General features: G+C 47.0%; 1 protein-coding gene across 1 annotated transcript; it reads right to left on the bottom strand.

The window, feature by feature from the left end:
• Nucleotides 1–3,726: 3,726 nt before the first annotated feature.
• FASLG (Fas ligand) lies at nt 3,727–7,519 on the bottom strand. The gene is made up of 4 exons (XM_005498842.3): nt 6,990–7,519; nt 6,576–6,621; nt 4,722–4,775; nt 3,727–4,280 (listed from the first exon to the last, which is right to left on the bottom strand). The coding sequence occupies exons 1-4, from the start codon at nt 7,377–7,379 to the stop codon at nt 3,883–3,885; spliced, it is 888 nt and encodes a 295-aa protein (XP_005498899.1). The 5' UTR covers nt 7,380–7,519; the 3' UTR covers nt 3,727–3,882.
• Between the last annotated feature and the right edge of the window lie 6,419 nt (nt 7,520–13,938).

Below are 13,938 nucleotides of genomic sequence, written 5' to 3'. Positions count from 1 at the left end.
GCAGTTTGCTGTGCTTGGCCACGCAGCAGCACAAGTGTTTCTATATCATGCAGAGCCCTGATTTGGGTAGCTGCACACCCCAAATGCACGGGCCCTGCTGGAAAGGGTTCAGCTGACCACAGGAGCTGTGTGTGTGCCTGCAAAGTGCCTGCAAGGTGCCTGCCGGCTCAGCGCTGCCCAGGTCCCTCAGGCCAGACCTCGCAGGAGGGTGTGCTGCTGCCTGGGAGGAGGATCTCAGCTCAGATTATTGCAATCCAGAAACATGACCTGCAGAGAAGAGTCCCTTATTTTCCTCAAGAAAAAAAGGAAAACAAACAAACAAAATATGTGTGTGTGTATGTATATATATATAAATAATCACAATGGCCAGCCCTGCCAATGAAGTTGGAATATCCTTTCCAGTACAAATAGCCTTCCTTTGCTGGGGAGAAAACAAAATATTTGATAATTTCAAAATAAATATAAATAATTTGAATATTTATTGAATAATTTAAATATAGTCTCAGAGCTATTAATAATGTCATCATTAAATATTAATTAAGTATTTAATGCTAACGATAAGCAAATAATTCACTAAATGAACAGCTCATTAGCTAAATAAACATGACTTTAATAAAGCTGTTGTAGCACAGGCAGTCTATGAATTGACTCTGTGTAGTTTTAAATTGCATAATCCTGCCATGACCTTATTTGAATTTTTAGTCAGAGTCCACAAGCTAAATAGTGGATTTTCTCTGGGCAGCTTAGAGTGATATTTGAGGAAACGATCACAAAGAAGAAACGTGTCTTACTGGCAGCCGCGCCACTGACTCACCACAGTCAGAGCTGCTCCCCGACTCAGGAGCAATCCTACCAGCACCTGGCTTTGTCCTGCGAGGATAAGCCAGCTCTGTCCACCTCAGGAGATCCCAGCACTAGTTCTAAAATGACTGTCCATCCCCCTGTGCCACTGTCTCTGAAATTTGCAGGTCTGCCTTGCCTTTAGCATTTCAGACAGAAAGATGAGCAGATACTTGCCCCTGCTGATGTGCAGCAACAGCAGCAACTAAATGACCTACCTCTCCCAAGCTGCTTACCAGTGAAGGAAGCATGCACTGTCCTCAGCTAGTTTTGCCACAGAAATAGCTGCAAGTTTGCAGGCATGTGTATATACAGATGGCCACTGCCCACTTAGATATCTGGTCAGTAGGAAAGCAATGCAGCACAAACAGCAATCAGAAGAGGTTAGCAACTTCATGCCTTGGCTGGCAGGGTCTGGATCCAAGACCTCCATCCTTGTGCTGTGTGGTTTGTCACTCAGATATTAGTAGGGGGTGGGAACAGTGAGAGAGCATCAATCAAGTAAAAAGGTCCCTAAAGTTTGACCTTTTGAGGAATTTTCCATCCTAAGAAATGCAGTAGAAATATCTGAGTGCACTGTTGACTTCATGGTGACCCCACCAGTAGCCAGTCCACTTTTGAGTTTCAAAGAAACAGCTTTCCCTGAAGCAAGCAACAGCAAACCACAGGCCACACACCACCGAGATCAGAACAGCACTGTGGAAAATAAATGCTGCAAGCTGCTGAAGAGCCACTGTTCACTGTGACCAACATGAGAGCTACGAGAAAGCTGTACCACAGGCAGAGATGACAATGCATCACAGCCTTCCTGTACTGCCTGGTAGCAACGTGACAGACAGCCCTGGAGTTAACCCATTGTGGCAGAATGCACCCCCCCTCCCTTCCTTCGATATGGAAGGCACAGACACATCTCCCTCTCTCTCTGCTGCTTGACGCTAACAGCTTCTTTTGTTTGACCCCAGAGCCCGCTGGCCAGGGTCATTAAGAGAGTGGAGAAGGGAGCACAGAGGCGCTAAGGAGTCGCTGGGCACCCACAGTCAGTGTGAGGGATGCTTGGAAGCTTCAGGGGCACCCCACAGCCAGAGTGGGGGTGCAGAGAAGCTTCTGGAATGGCTACAGTCAGATCTGATCAGGCTATATAAAACAGAATTCTCATCGAGGCCCCCTCTTGTGTGGACCTCTTGGACCACGAGCCAGATGCTGCCACCAAGAGCCCTCCCGGGACAGGGACGCCGTTTGCCTCATCTCCATGTGTAGGTGAGTTCTTACTCTGTGCTTCAATATAAGCACGTGTATTTCTTTAATTCCTCGCAGGATTGCGAGTGCTTACTCCGTGCTTCCATATAAGCACATGTATTTACTCCATGCTTCAATATAAGCACATGCATTTTCTTTAATAATTCCTTGTCAGATTCAGGTAAGTGTATACTTTTCCCAGACTCAGGGACAGCTCTGGCATTGTTTTTGGTGAAGCCACGTGTATGCACACTGTGGATCTCTCGTGGTAGCAGATGCTGCACCTTTAATAATTACCTCAGCTGATATTTGAACCTGTATTCAAGTCACTTTGGAGAGCTAAAACCCCATCTTCCACCAGCCAATCTGCTGTACTTTTTTTTACTGAATAAAAGTTTGTTTTGGACCCTGTTGTCCCCTAACTTACTTTGGGGTGCCTCTGTGACGCCCATGCAAAGGAAAAGCTACATGGACCAGAGTGAGCGAATTTTTTTTCTTTTTAAAAATTTCCTTTTTTTTCCCTTCAGACTGTCATATGGGAAATGCTGCTGCAGATGGAGGGTACATGGAGGAGCATGGTGCCTTTGGGGATGGCAGCGCTTCTGGTCAGCAACAAATTCTGCTGTTTCAATGCTGGAGCCCCAAAGTTCCATGGCAGGGACCCTGCCAGATTTCTGGTGTGCTGCTGGAGAAGGAGTAGGGTGCTGGCCCCTGATCACAGGGCTTTGGCCATTGCAGAAGCTGCTGCCCCAAACAAGGAGAGAGGATAGTGCCACTTACTAGAAAAATATACCTTTATTTACCATCTGTGTTTTGCTCAAGACAGCATATCCTGTGACAAGGGAACAGCCAAAGCCATGCTGTTGATGGTGGCTAGCACACCCCTACCTGCACCAAAGCAGGGGGTGGCAGGACCTGGTCTCCATGGGGGACCTTGATGTGTCAAAAGAGCAGAAAGGGGGTTGGGGACAATGCTTTCATCTCAGGCCCCACTGCCCTCCACCGCTGTGTTGTTCAGGTCCCATCTGCAGAACACATGGCCTCCTCACCAGCCCGACCATCACAGCATGGTCATAGATTCTCTCCAAGGTTAGGACTCATGGCAGCACTGCTTTGGGCACATTCCTTGCAAAGCAGTGGGGATTAGTTAAATAAATGGGTTAGGGGACATTTTCTGGGATGGAAATGGTTGATAACTTAACATAAAATGAACATATCACATGTAACGTGCCAGCCAGAAGGCAGGTGCCTATTGTTCAGCAGTCACAGTGCCCAATGCCCAGGCAGGGTGGCCAACCATGGCTTGGGTGGGCAGGTTGAGGCCCCCCACACAACTCCTTCCCACCCCACTGCCCATGGTGTGGCACAGCACAGCCCAGGCACCCACAGCCCTGGCTCAAGGGGCTTCCTCAGTGCCTGCCAGCTGTCCCAAGCTCACCAAGGCCATGATGCCATGTGAGGCTGCTGGTACCAGCATCTTCTCAGGTAGCAAGTAGTGAGTTTCAACAGGGTCTTCAGCACACTGCATTTTGAGTTTGTTGTTTTTTTTTTTTTTTTTTTTTTTCAGAGGGGGATAATGTGAAATTCTCTTCAGGTTGACACAGTCTAGCCCTGGTGCTTTCCAGAGGTCTTCTTTCAAGACTTCACCAGTTGCTTAAGCCCTCTCACAATGAAGGGCAAAATATGGTTTCTTGATGAGCTTTGTGGTGCAAGACCCTGGCTTGGCCACTGCTGCTCAGCCAGCACTAACCTCTCACATGTCCTAGTGTGTGTGAGGCACTGCCAGCCATGATCCAACAACCCCATTTAAAGTTTGAATAAGCCAAAGAATGTCTTAGATTCCTCAAAATTAACCAGAGCAATTTTGGAGACGTTGACGTGCAAACTGTCCATCTTCCTGAGCTTGAATAGAGCCCCCAGGTAGCTTTTCCGAGCCCATGTTTTCTGACTTGTACAGTAGTTGATGCCTTTGTCCTCCATCAGCACATGGCTGCCTGGTGAGGCTGGGTTTTTCTTGTAGACAATGTGGGTTAACATCTGGCTGCTGCTGCAGACGCTGCCCCGGAAAAGCACGTTGGAATACACGAAGTACAGGCCGGTCTCATTGATGACAAGGCCCTGATCACGGTACTCAATGCCATTGGTGAAGGCATGACCAGAGATTGGTTCCCACTCTAGAGGGAGGTCCCGCTGGGCTGGGTTCCCTGGAAGCCAAAACAGGAAGACAAGTGCGGTAAGTACATGCAGTTGTGTGGGTTTTGCTCAGGTCCCACTTTATGTCACAAGTCAACTGTTGTCCAAACCCTTGTCTGCAACATGGAAAGTCTGCCCCGACCTCACGCTGGTGGGAGCTCTCATCATCTGCTCGCTCAACCCCAGCTGCTTGTGACAGCCTTCTGCCCTGCACACCCCAAATGCAAACCAAAAACCAAATGAAAAAACAGAGCCCTCACTAAAAAGCCTAAGTGATGGAAAGATTTTAGCTGTGGTGTAACTTCCCACTGTCGGAGCACATGTGTTACCAAAGGAAAACAAGAAAGCCTGTGCAAGGTGGACTCCTCATAACTACAACCATGCCACCCACTCACTGAGCCACATCTGCCCTGTCCCCTGCTCCCACATCTTGCTGGCCCCTCAGCACATACCTGTTAAGTGTGCTGCCTTTCTCACTTCCTTTGTCATTGACTGTTCCTTTTGCCCTGCACAAAAATAGGGAAGACATTAGCCATACACTCCATGGAGAAGCCAGCCCAGAGAGCAGAAGGGAGCCAACCACACAGCTGAAAGGGAGCTGATTCAGGGCATGTAAGCACCATCGCTTAGTGCAGCAAGGCAGAGCTGGGCAAACACTGCAGGGCAAGAGATTAGGTTAAAAAGGAAGAGTTGCAGCAAAGGATTCCAGACATAATCTAAAGCAAGAGGAAGGAACAAGAAGTAGTTTCATCTTAAAATGGCTCAAGTTGGTGAACTCCGGCAGCTGCCTCTCATTCAGGGTGTAGGAGAAGGACAATAGAAGCCTTTTGTCCAGCACCTCTGGCCCATGTCCTATCACAGGTGAGCCTTCTCTATTGCCCCCTCCAGTCCAGCACTGCCAAGGGCAGATGTAGCCATGGCAGGGGACTGTCTGCTGAGTACCAACCCTCTTTACAACTGGATCAGAGAAGACAACTGAGACATCCTGCAAACTATTCCACTGACCAGATAGACCTTGTCCTCAGAGAAGCAGTGCAGAGCTGGGAAAATTTTGCCTTTCCTGGAGGGCTCAGTTCCCCTCAGAGGGAAGGGCCAGTTACAGTGACTTGGTATTAGGATCCCATCCCACTCCAGCCTTCCCTTCTCAGCATCTACTTCCAAGCACCATGTTCTCAAATTTTAGAAGCAGCCTTTTCTCAAGCCAATTAAGTTTTCCTCTCCTCCTTTTCCTTTACACTATTTACCTGGCTCTGTTTACCCATCCTGCTCAAGAAATTCAGGGTTACTGCTCATGACTTATGTTCAGCTTCTGCTAAAGTATCCTGTGATCAGAGCACTGAGCATCCAGTTAAAATGACAGCTCCCCTTCCCCTAAGCAACAGAGTACAAAACTTATTGATATGGGAGTTGATGGGTACTGGAACTGCCCTTTCCAGAGAATTTTGATATTTCTAAATTTGTTTTCATTCAGTATCAGAACAAACTTGAAAAGAAATTAACTTTCCTACTAACCAAAATCCTCAAGGGAAAAAAAGTGTTCAGATCTAGCAAAAATTGTCCAGAGAGCTGCAAATTTCTTTCTGACTTGGCCATCTTGAAAACAGGGAAATTCTTACTGATAGCATTAACATAGAATGTAAAAGTAAAATAATAGTTTGGAAGTTCAGGATATGCTTTTTAAATTGTTCCGTTCAAATTGAAACTTTTTTTCTAAATGAAATTCAGAAAAATCAGCAGGTTCTTGTGGAAAGTTTCAATTTCACTGAAATGATATTTCTAAAAGAAAAAGCCTCTTTGCAGTGATACTTTGCACCAAAAGAATTTAGGAAAAAATAAATTGCACTCTCAATGGTGGGAGTCAATCTCTCACACCCAAAACAAATGAAACCCTCTGCATCCCCCAAAAATATTGACTGAGGAGAGAAAGTAGTAACATGTGGAGCCTGTCTCCATTCCCCTCCTTCCATGCACATTCTTGCTATTTTGGGACAGCCAAAAACTCACTTTTGCAGGTGAGTACCCCCGGTGTCATTGTCCCACTGTGCCTGGGAGGTCCAAGGCAGAGGGGCACTGTCCCAGGAACCCACAGCTGACACCTCTAAGCACCCCAACGGGCAGGGTGCAGGATCTCATCTTCACACTCCAGAGATAAAGCCCTTTTTCCAGCCAAGCAAGTGAAATCGGCACTTTCAGAGCATTGAGCTGTGACCCTGCCTTTGCCCACTGGTGAGGAGAGGGAAGAGCTGGACAGGATCATTCACACGTGCTAACACAGAGGAGTTCCTCCTCTAGGTACATCAACTCACCTATGAGCTTCTCCAAAGCTGGAGGGATGTGTTCACTGCTGGCAGACTGTCAAAAGAGCAGAGTGACAAACTGTCTTAGCAGAGTGAGAGCTTAAGGGCAACCTCCAAAGCAGCCAAGAACTATCTTGGACAGTAGCTAATTCTGGGTGCTCATGGGAATCTGTAAAGTGCTAAGAAACACAGAGAGAGAGAGACCTTGCTGCACTCGGAAACATAAAGACATCCAGATACAGTCACTAGAGCAGTCCCCCCCACCCCGGTAATAAGCAACCCCACTTACACTGCATGGCAGACTTCTAACCAGCCTGCCCCTTGGTGAGTTTTGCACCACCTGAGCATCTCTGACCCACTTTTAAGTTTTTATTTTTTCCCCTTTTTGCCCAGAGCCCCTGTGAGCAGCCAGGCAGACCTCACCTCTCTGAGTTCAGCCAGTTCCTTCTCCAGGTGGAAAATCTGAAACATGCTCAGGCCCACGCCAGTGAGGGCCACCAGGATCAGCAAGGAGATCACCAGGAAGCTGACACTCCTCCTTTCTCTGTTGTTCCTTGGTTTTTTCCTCCGGTCAGGTACTGGTGGTGGAAAAGGAGCGACGGGGGGTGCTGAGGGACAGGAAGCACTTGTGTTGGCATAGCCGTCCACCCAAAAGATCTGGGGGTACACGTAGTTCAAGTTCTGCTGCATGGCTGGGAGTGGGATGGCCTGGATGTGCTTGGCGTTGTCTTCCATATGGCAACCAAAAACTGCCTGGGCTGTCCCAGACTGAGCCCTGGGGGAAGACCCAGCTCTGCCTTTATACGCCTGCATCAGTCCAGCAGCGAACACCTCAGCTCAGATGCTGCAACTCTATGAAAGCCTCAAGCATCAACAGCAAACCCCAAAGAGCTTCCGCCTTCAGCTGCAAGTTGAGGGCACCCGCCTGCTCCTCCCACACCAAGACAGCACGCACAGAGAGCGGGACAAGCCTGGCGGTACACTGTGCTCACACAAAACCGCACTGGCAGCCAGCTCGGGAAGCAGGTGCACTCAGCAGCCAAGTGCTCGTGGGGCACGCAAGGGCTGCGCTGCCCGTCAGGGGCTGAGTAATCAGTCCAGCACACACCCACCAGCCAACCACCCTTTCCAGCAGCCCACTCAGGCAGAGGCAGCTGCTTTTCCACTGCCATGTCCTGCACCAAAGCAGAGCAAGAGGAATGACAAAACCCCTGGTGTCCAGCTCAAAAGAGGAGAAGCAGAGCTGAGGACTCCTCCCCTCAGCAGAAGGATGAAGACCTGATCCCAACAACAGCTGTGGGTGCTGGGGAATTGCTTCATTTCACACAGGATGACTTACTGCTGTCTGTTGTGCATCCCACCTTTTCTTTGGCTGCTCTTTGGGGCACGGATCCTAAGTCACAAAACACCAGTCACAGACATCAATCTACTGTGATTAAAAAACAGCCAGAAAAGTGGAAGACATTGTCAACGCAGCAGCCTCAGCATTAACAGCCCATGTAGAGCCAGCTCAGTGGGCTGCTCTCACCCACACCGAACCACCACGGGGCACTGGCCAGGCTGAACCAGCAGTGTGCTGTAATGTGGGAAACACGCAGTGCATGAGCAGGCTCTTCTGGCAGCTTCCACTGCCTCTCTTGCCTTTGCAAGTACTCAGTCTGGTACTAGGGTCCTCTTCTAACCCAAAGCAGCTTTAGAGAGGGAAAGGCTTTTTCATTATCTCTTCAGGTGAATGCTAAGTACTGCAGCAGGACCTAACCTGGCTGAGTAACTTGTGATTAAAGCCTGGGATAGACACTGCGCTACTCTTCTTGGTGGAATTGCTCTTCCATTCCAAGAAAGGGTCCAAAATTCAGGACATGCTGCAAGGACCAGCACTTATAAGACCTCATTATGAAGTCATAATGAGGAGAGATGGGGGGGGCATTTCCATTCCTCAGTTTACAGTTTCTCAATTTTCATTCTTCATTGGCCACAGATTTCCTAGTGGTGGCAATGAGATTTTTCCACAGATTTACAGGTGCACACAAGTGATTATAAACAGCAGTTTGTTCTTCCTTTTTAACAGACCTATGTTGAAGTGTGTATTTGTATTGGGTAGTGCTTAAGAAAAGGAAATGCTTAATACAATAACAAACTGGAGATTTGTAGATTTGTCTCCTCTGTGGCTGAAGGAAGCAATCTCAACATGCAGGCTTTGATCTTGAACATCAAAACTGGGGTCTGAGAACAGAATGATTTAGCAACATACACACACTTATTTCTCCAAAGCAAGGGCTCAGCTTTCCTCCAACCACACCAATAAGTCAGATGTGTCCTCAAAGCCTTGCCTGCACCGCCAGACACCCCACTGCTTTTTGAAGATGTTCACCACAGCCATTTGCTGCAGCAGTGATCTGCAGCACAAGAGGTTTCAGCAAGCTACCTGTCTCTCTCTCTCGTACTTCTAGGTTTCCAACGTAAAATACACAAAAGGAATATAAATTTAGCTCCCTCAGTTTAAGCCTGGTCATGCCTGCCCTCTCTGCATTCCAGAACAGTGCTAGTGCTCCCCAGCCAGCCTGAGGACCTGAGGACAGGTCCTCATCTGCTCCTACAATCATCACAAGAGAGGGTCACACAAAGGGCTCGGCTCAGCTCTGCAGCTCCTGTGCCACATGCTGGGCACAGAGAAAGAGAGATGCTTCCAAGGCACAGGGAGCCCAGAGCAGCAGCAGGATGGTTGGGCATCTCCTGCCAGCACACTCTCCATCACACTCTGGCACAGCACTCCAGCCCTGCTGCTGCCACCAGCATCTGAGCCATATGTGGGGGGACTTGCAGTCAGTGCCTGCACGCCCTCGCTCTCAGAGCAATGAGCACGAAGTGCCCATGGGTCTTTGGAACACAGACAGGGGTGTCAGGGAGCTCCCATTTCTTTAATGGCCTCTCTGGTCTGTTTAGCTGCTGTAAAATAAGTGACAGCTCCGCAACTGGAGCCCTGGACTTTCTTCAAGTTTGGGGCATTGCTGACAAGCCCATCAGAAGTCATCAAGCACACAGATTTGCCTGAAGAGGATCCAGACTCAAGTTTTTTCTGACACTGTGTTTAATGCAGAGAGCTCGTCTTGGTGGGATTGCAGGCACAGTAGCAGTTTCCTTTAAATGTCAGAAGCGTACTTATTTCTCACCCACCGCTTCCTATTTTCACAAAGATGCCTTTTTTTTTATGGGTGTGTGAGAGGGCAGAAACAATGAAACCAATTCAGCCATGCCTGCTGCATCTTCTCTTTCAGATGCTCAGATCAAGAGCCTGCTAATACCACAAGCCAAAGACTGGGGCTGTTTTACCATCAGAGGATCATTTTGGGTGCACAGTACACTTCCAGAGACCTCTCCCTTCCCAGCACACTCTACCATACTGGCCCCGCTGTCACACTCTCCATTTCCCCTGTCACCACCTCCAGAGATCTCCAAGATGACACACACGGGAACACAGTGGCAAGTGGGGCTGCGTGTGCAGCACAACATGCCTGCAAGCTCTGCATTCTGCTGGCTTCCCATGGCTCAAGCGACACAAAGTATTAACAGGGCTTTTGAAATAATAATGGGACAATTTGCCGTAGGTAGACACTTAAGTCATGTGAACCTATTTGGCTAGAAGGCCTAGAACTAGAGCTCTCCTAAAATATGGGGCAAGGACAGCTGGGCAGGAAAGGAAGACATAAAAAGGACAAAAGGGGTGTCAGATTTGTCTCTCTGCCTCCCTACCCCCTTCTTCACCCAGTCTACAAGATGCATGCTCTGTTTTCAGCAGCCTCATTATGTCATTTGAACAGGAGGGAGTATTTTCAAAGAGAAATACCTTCCATATCCATTATCAGAGAATCAATCCCCTTTGCCAAAACCAACAAAAGACAAGCCACAGTTAGACAGAAAAAGATGGTTTGCCCAGCAGAACCTCTTCTGTCCCCACCTCACCCCTATAAGAGAGGTGGGAGCTCTTATTAATGATACAAATTGTTTCAATAAAGTTTATGTTGACAACAAAGAGAAACAGCCAGCAGCTAAAAGTTTGTATCAGCAGATTTAAGGACGAAATAATGACCTGCTTGAAATACAACAAAGAAAGTAGGGCTTGAACATGATCCAGATCTAGTACTCAACAAAAAAAATAAAATTAATAAAACCCCACAAAACCATAAGTGTGAACCACTGTGCAGGAGAGGCTTTCATCAGGTTCTGGATAAATTCAGGTATGTGCCTGTCTGAAAATGTTTCACAGACATTTCCTATTACAATAGTGACTAGTGGAAATGCTAAAAAACTAGAACCATTGAAAGCCTACACGGCTGCGTAAATTACATCCAAGAACCACTAAAGTAGTTGAGAACCATTCGCATTCAAAGACCAGGATTAAAACCCTTTATCTGAAATACTAACAGCCTCAGCAACCTTTTGCAGTCCCAGGCTAAACCATGCCAGATGTAACTACTGCAAACCCCAGAAGGATCAGGCACAGCTGACAGAAGAGATGACATCCATTAACACTGCATATGGTGGGAAGAATAATTGAAAGCACCATTCAGGACAAGGCTTCTGATTTTCCACCAAGATTGTCCTTACCACAGTGCTAATTCCACCACCTTTACTACCAATCTGGAGAAAACCAGGCAAAGTAATATTTGCAGATTAAAATAACTGGTAAGGGATCCTAAGTAACCATGAGGACAGAGAATTTGATCAGAAGAAAACAAGTCTCAAAACAAAGACTGCAGATCAAACCCTTTAGACAGAGTATAAGACCCTAGAAAGAAAACATGGTTCTGAAACTGATGAAGAGGCTACACAGCAGGACATGAGCTTCCAGCAGGGAAAGCCCACAGGCTTCCATTGGGATGAGCTCACATATAGAACCAGACAGCTACAGACAGCCCCACAACCTGCATTGCAAGTTTATGTTCAACTTCAGAGGGGCTCAGGAAGAAGTTGCAATAACTGCTTGACAGCAAAGGTGTTCAACTTGGTCCAGTCAAAAACCAGATTGGCAGGGAGGGATGGAGACTGGGTGAAAAACCTGTATAAAAAAAGGATGATCTCCAGCAGCAGGAGGGTCTTGAATCTCACAGAGAAACAAAAAAATCTTCCCAGGGAGCCACTAACCGGGAGCCAAAGCTGAAGGAGTTTGTGCAAAAAAGACATGGATTTTTGACTGAACATCAGAATGGATGCTTGTGAGAAATGCCTGCAGAGGTAGCAGATCTCCTCCCACTGAAGCATTCAAGGGGCACTGAAGACACCGAAACTCACCCAGACTTGGCAGTTAGCACTGACACCTTAGTGTAATTTCTTTATTACCTTTTTTTTTAACAGTTCATTTTCCAAGACAAGGGTGATGCTTCTCATTTCCTCAACAACCGCTCTCCTTACTAGAAGCATTCGCAGCACACAAAGCCATATCCTTGGTGCCAACAGCACATGAGAGAGAAATTAACATATTCACACTCAAGAGCAGGTTTCAAAATCCATTTCTAATGGCTCTAGCATGGTGTTGCAGTGCTTAATACGCTCCTCTTCCAGCAAGCAAGGCACTTTGTTCTCTCCATCATGATCCCAACAAGCAGGCAGCAGCTCTGAGTTCAACAGAAGAGGTACTGGTCTCTGACCTGACACAGGAGAGAATCCAAGCAGGGAAGGAGCCAAAGCAGCTGAGAAAAATGGGCAGAATTGAAAGCACTAGATTTTATTTCTTTTGTGTCTGTAATAAAAGCAAGGAAATGAGGCACAGTGGTTATGAGGTAATGGGATCTGTTGCTTGAATATCCGAGAAAAAGAGAAGCAGGTCATTTCATGAAATACACTAGCTTAGTCATGGAAGAAATGGAACAAGGGGATGTGGCCACAGAGGTTGCGAGGAAGACCACAGCAAGTGTGCAGGTGGTGATTTCCCATCCTCCCCTGACAGCTGAGAACCTCACTCACAAGCCCTCCAGCAGGTTCCATACCCTGCCCTAGGCTGCCAGCACAAAGCCAGCCATGGCCCTGGAAAACACTGTCTGCCTTTGCTGGCCAACATGGCCCAGTCAGTATTTGACAACTGTATTCCTTCTTGGGAGCAGCTGTTCTCAGGCCATGAAAAAAAAAAAAACACAAACCAAAAAAACCCACAACAAACAAAAAATCCCACCACCACTACTACACACACAAAAAACACCACCACACACCAAAACTAAAACCCTCCAAGATCTACTTTGAGATCCTTACTGAGTTCCACCAGGATCACACCTCAGCTCTGTGTCACTGAGCAAATTCAGGCCTTCTGGCATTAGTTTGGCACATGGAGACCCCAACACCAGATGTGCCCATCTTGCTACATGAGCACCCTGACACAACTGACCCACGTTAGTGACTTCTCAGAACCCTGAGGGACCTCCAGCTGACTTTCCTGGGATATAACTTTCAGCTACAGGTGGTTTCACAGGCAATGTCCACAACCCTGACATTTCAGCAGTAATTATGTCAAATTGTGACTAACAGAAGTTATTAATTAGCTGCTTCAAGTTATTTCTTCCAGAAAAAAAAAAAATACATCACAGATAAGGATTCTTGTTTGCTGTGAGTTCATAGAGGACCCAGCAGCTGGATGTAGGCTCTAGTCACCACATGTAACAAGTGAAAAAACTAGTCTCTAGATGGCAAACATTCTTTTCCATTTGTAGGTCCACCAAGCACAGACTTAACTTCATCACCATTCCCTACCAAAAGCCATACCTCTAATCTGTGACTTAGTGACTGTAATGAAAAGCAGCACAGGCAAGACCAGTTACAGCTTCCAGGCCATGCGTCCAATCTGAGAGACAGCACTACAGCAGCAGAAAGCTCCTTTGTAGCTTCTTTTAAAATTACTATTCTTAAATTAAAGAAGCAATACATAAGAAACATTAATGAATTTCAGTATCTTTCCCTAAACTAATGCATTTTATCTAAACAAGCTCTTGGAACACTAGTTCTTCTCAGGCAAACCCCAATGATGTCTTCAGCAGTACCTGATGCTGTTTGACACTCAGGGTTTCCAGGAGATGAGACACTCTGCTTGGTGGCCTACCCACACCACTCTGTGGTTGGGGCTCTACACTTTAATTGTTCCAAATGAAGTGGAACATATTTGTAGCGCATTAAGTGAAGTGTGCTAAGCTGTTCCATCTTGTTTAATCTTGCATTAACTTGGCAAAAGCAGAAGCCACACGAGTTCTCTACTTACCACACAGCTGGTAGAGTTTGCATATTTTAAAAATATTAGATTTCTACTCTGATGCTTCATGTATATAACCTAAACACCCTATTTTGGCAAACATGGCTAGTAAATCACTTACACGATGTGTATGTTTGTGAC

The sequence above is a fragment of the Columba livia genome, chromosome 8 (genome assembly GCF_036013475.1).
Source record: "Columba livia isolate bColLiv1 breed racing homer chromosome 8, bColLiv1.pat.W.v2, whole genome shotgun sequence".
NCBI lineage: Eukaryota > Metazoa > Chordata > Aves > Columbiformes > Columbidae > Columba > Columba livia.
The sequence above is the reverse complement of the archived record's forward strand: the minus strand, read 5'-3'. Positions and strand labels throughout refer to the sequence as shown.

What these genes read in the sequence shown, in the direction of transcription:
- FASLG (XM_005498842.3), bottom strand. Translation starts at nt 7,379, where the DNA reads ATGCAGGCGTATAAAGGCAGAGCTGGGTCTTCCCCCAGGGCTCAGTCT. An exon ending in AACTGGCTGAACTCAGAGAG is followed by an intron (nt 6,622 to 6,989) that starts GTGAGGTCTGCC and finishes CTCTTTTGACAG; the next exon opens with TCTGCCAGCAGTGAACACAT. An exon ending in AGCTTTGGAGAAGCTCATAG is followed by an intron (nt 4,776 to 6,575) that starts GTGAGTTGATGT and finishes ATTTTTGTGCAG; the next exon opens with GGCAAAAGGAACAGTCAATG.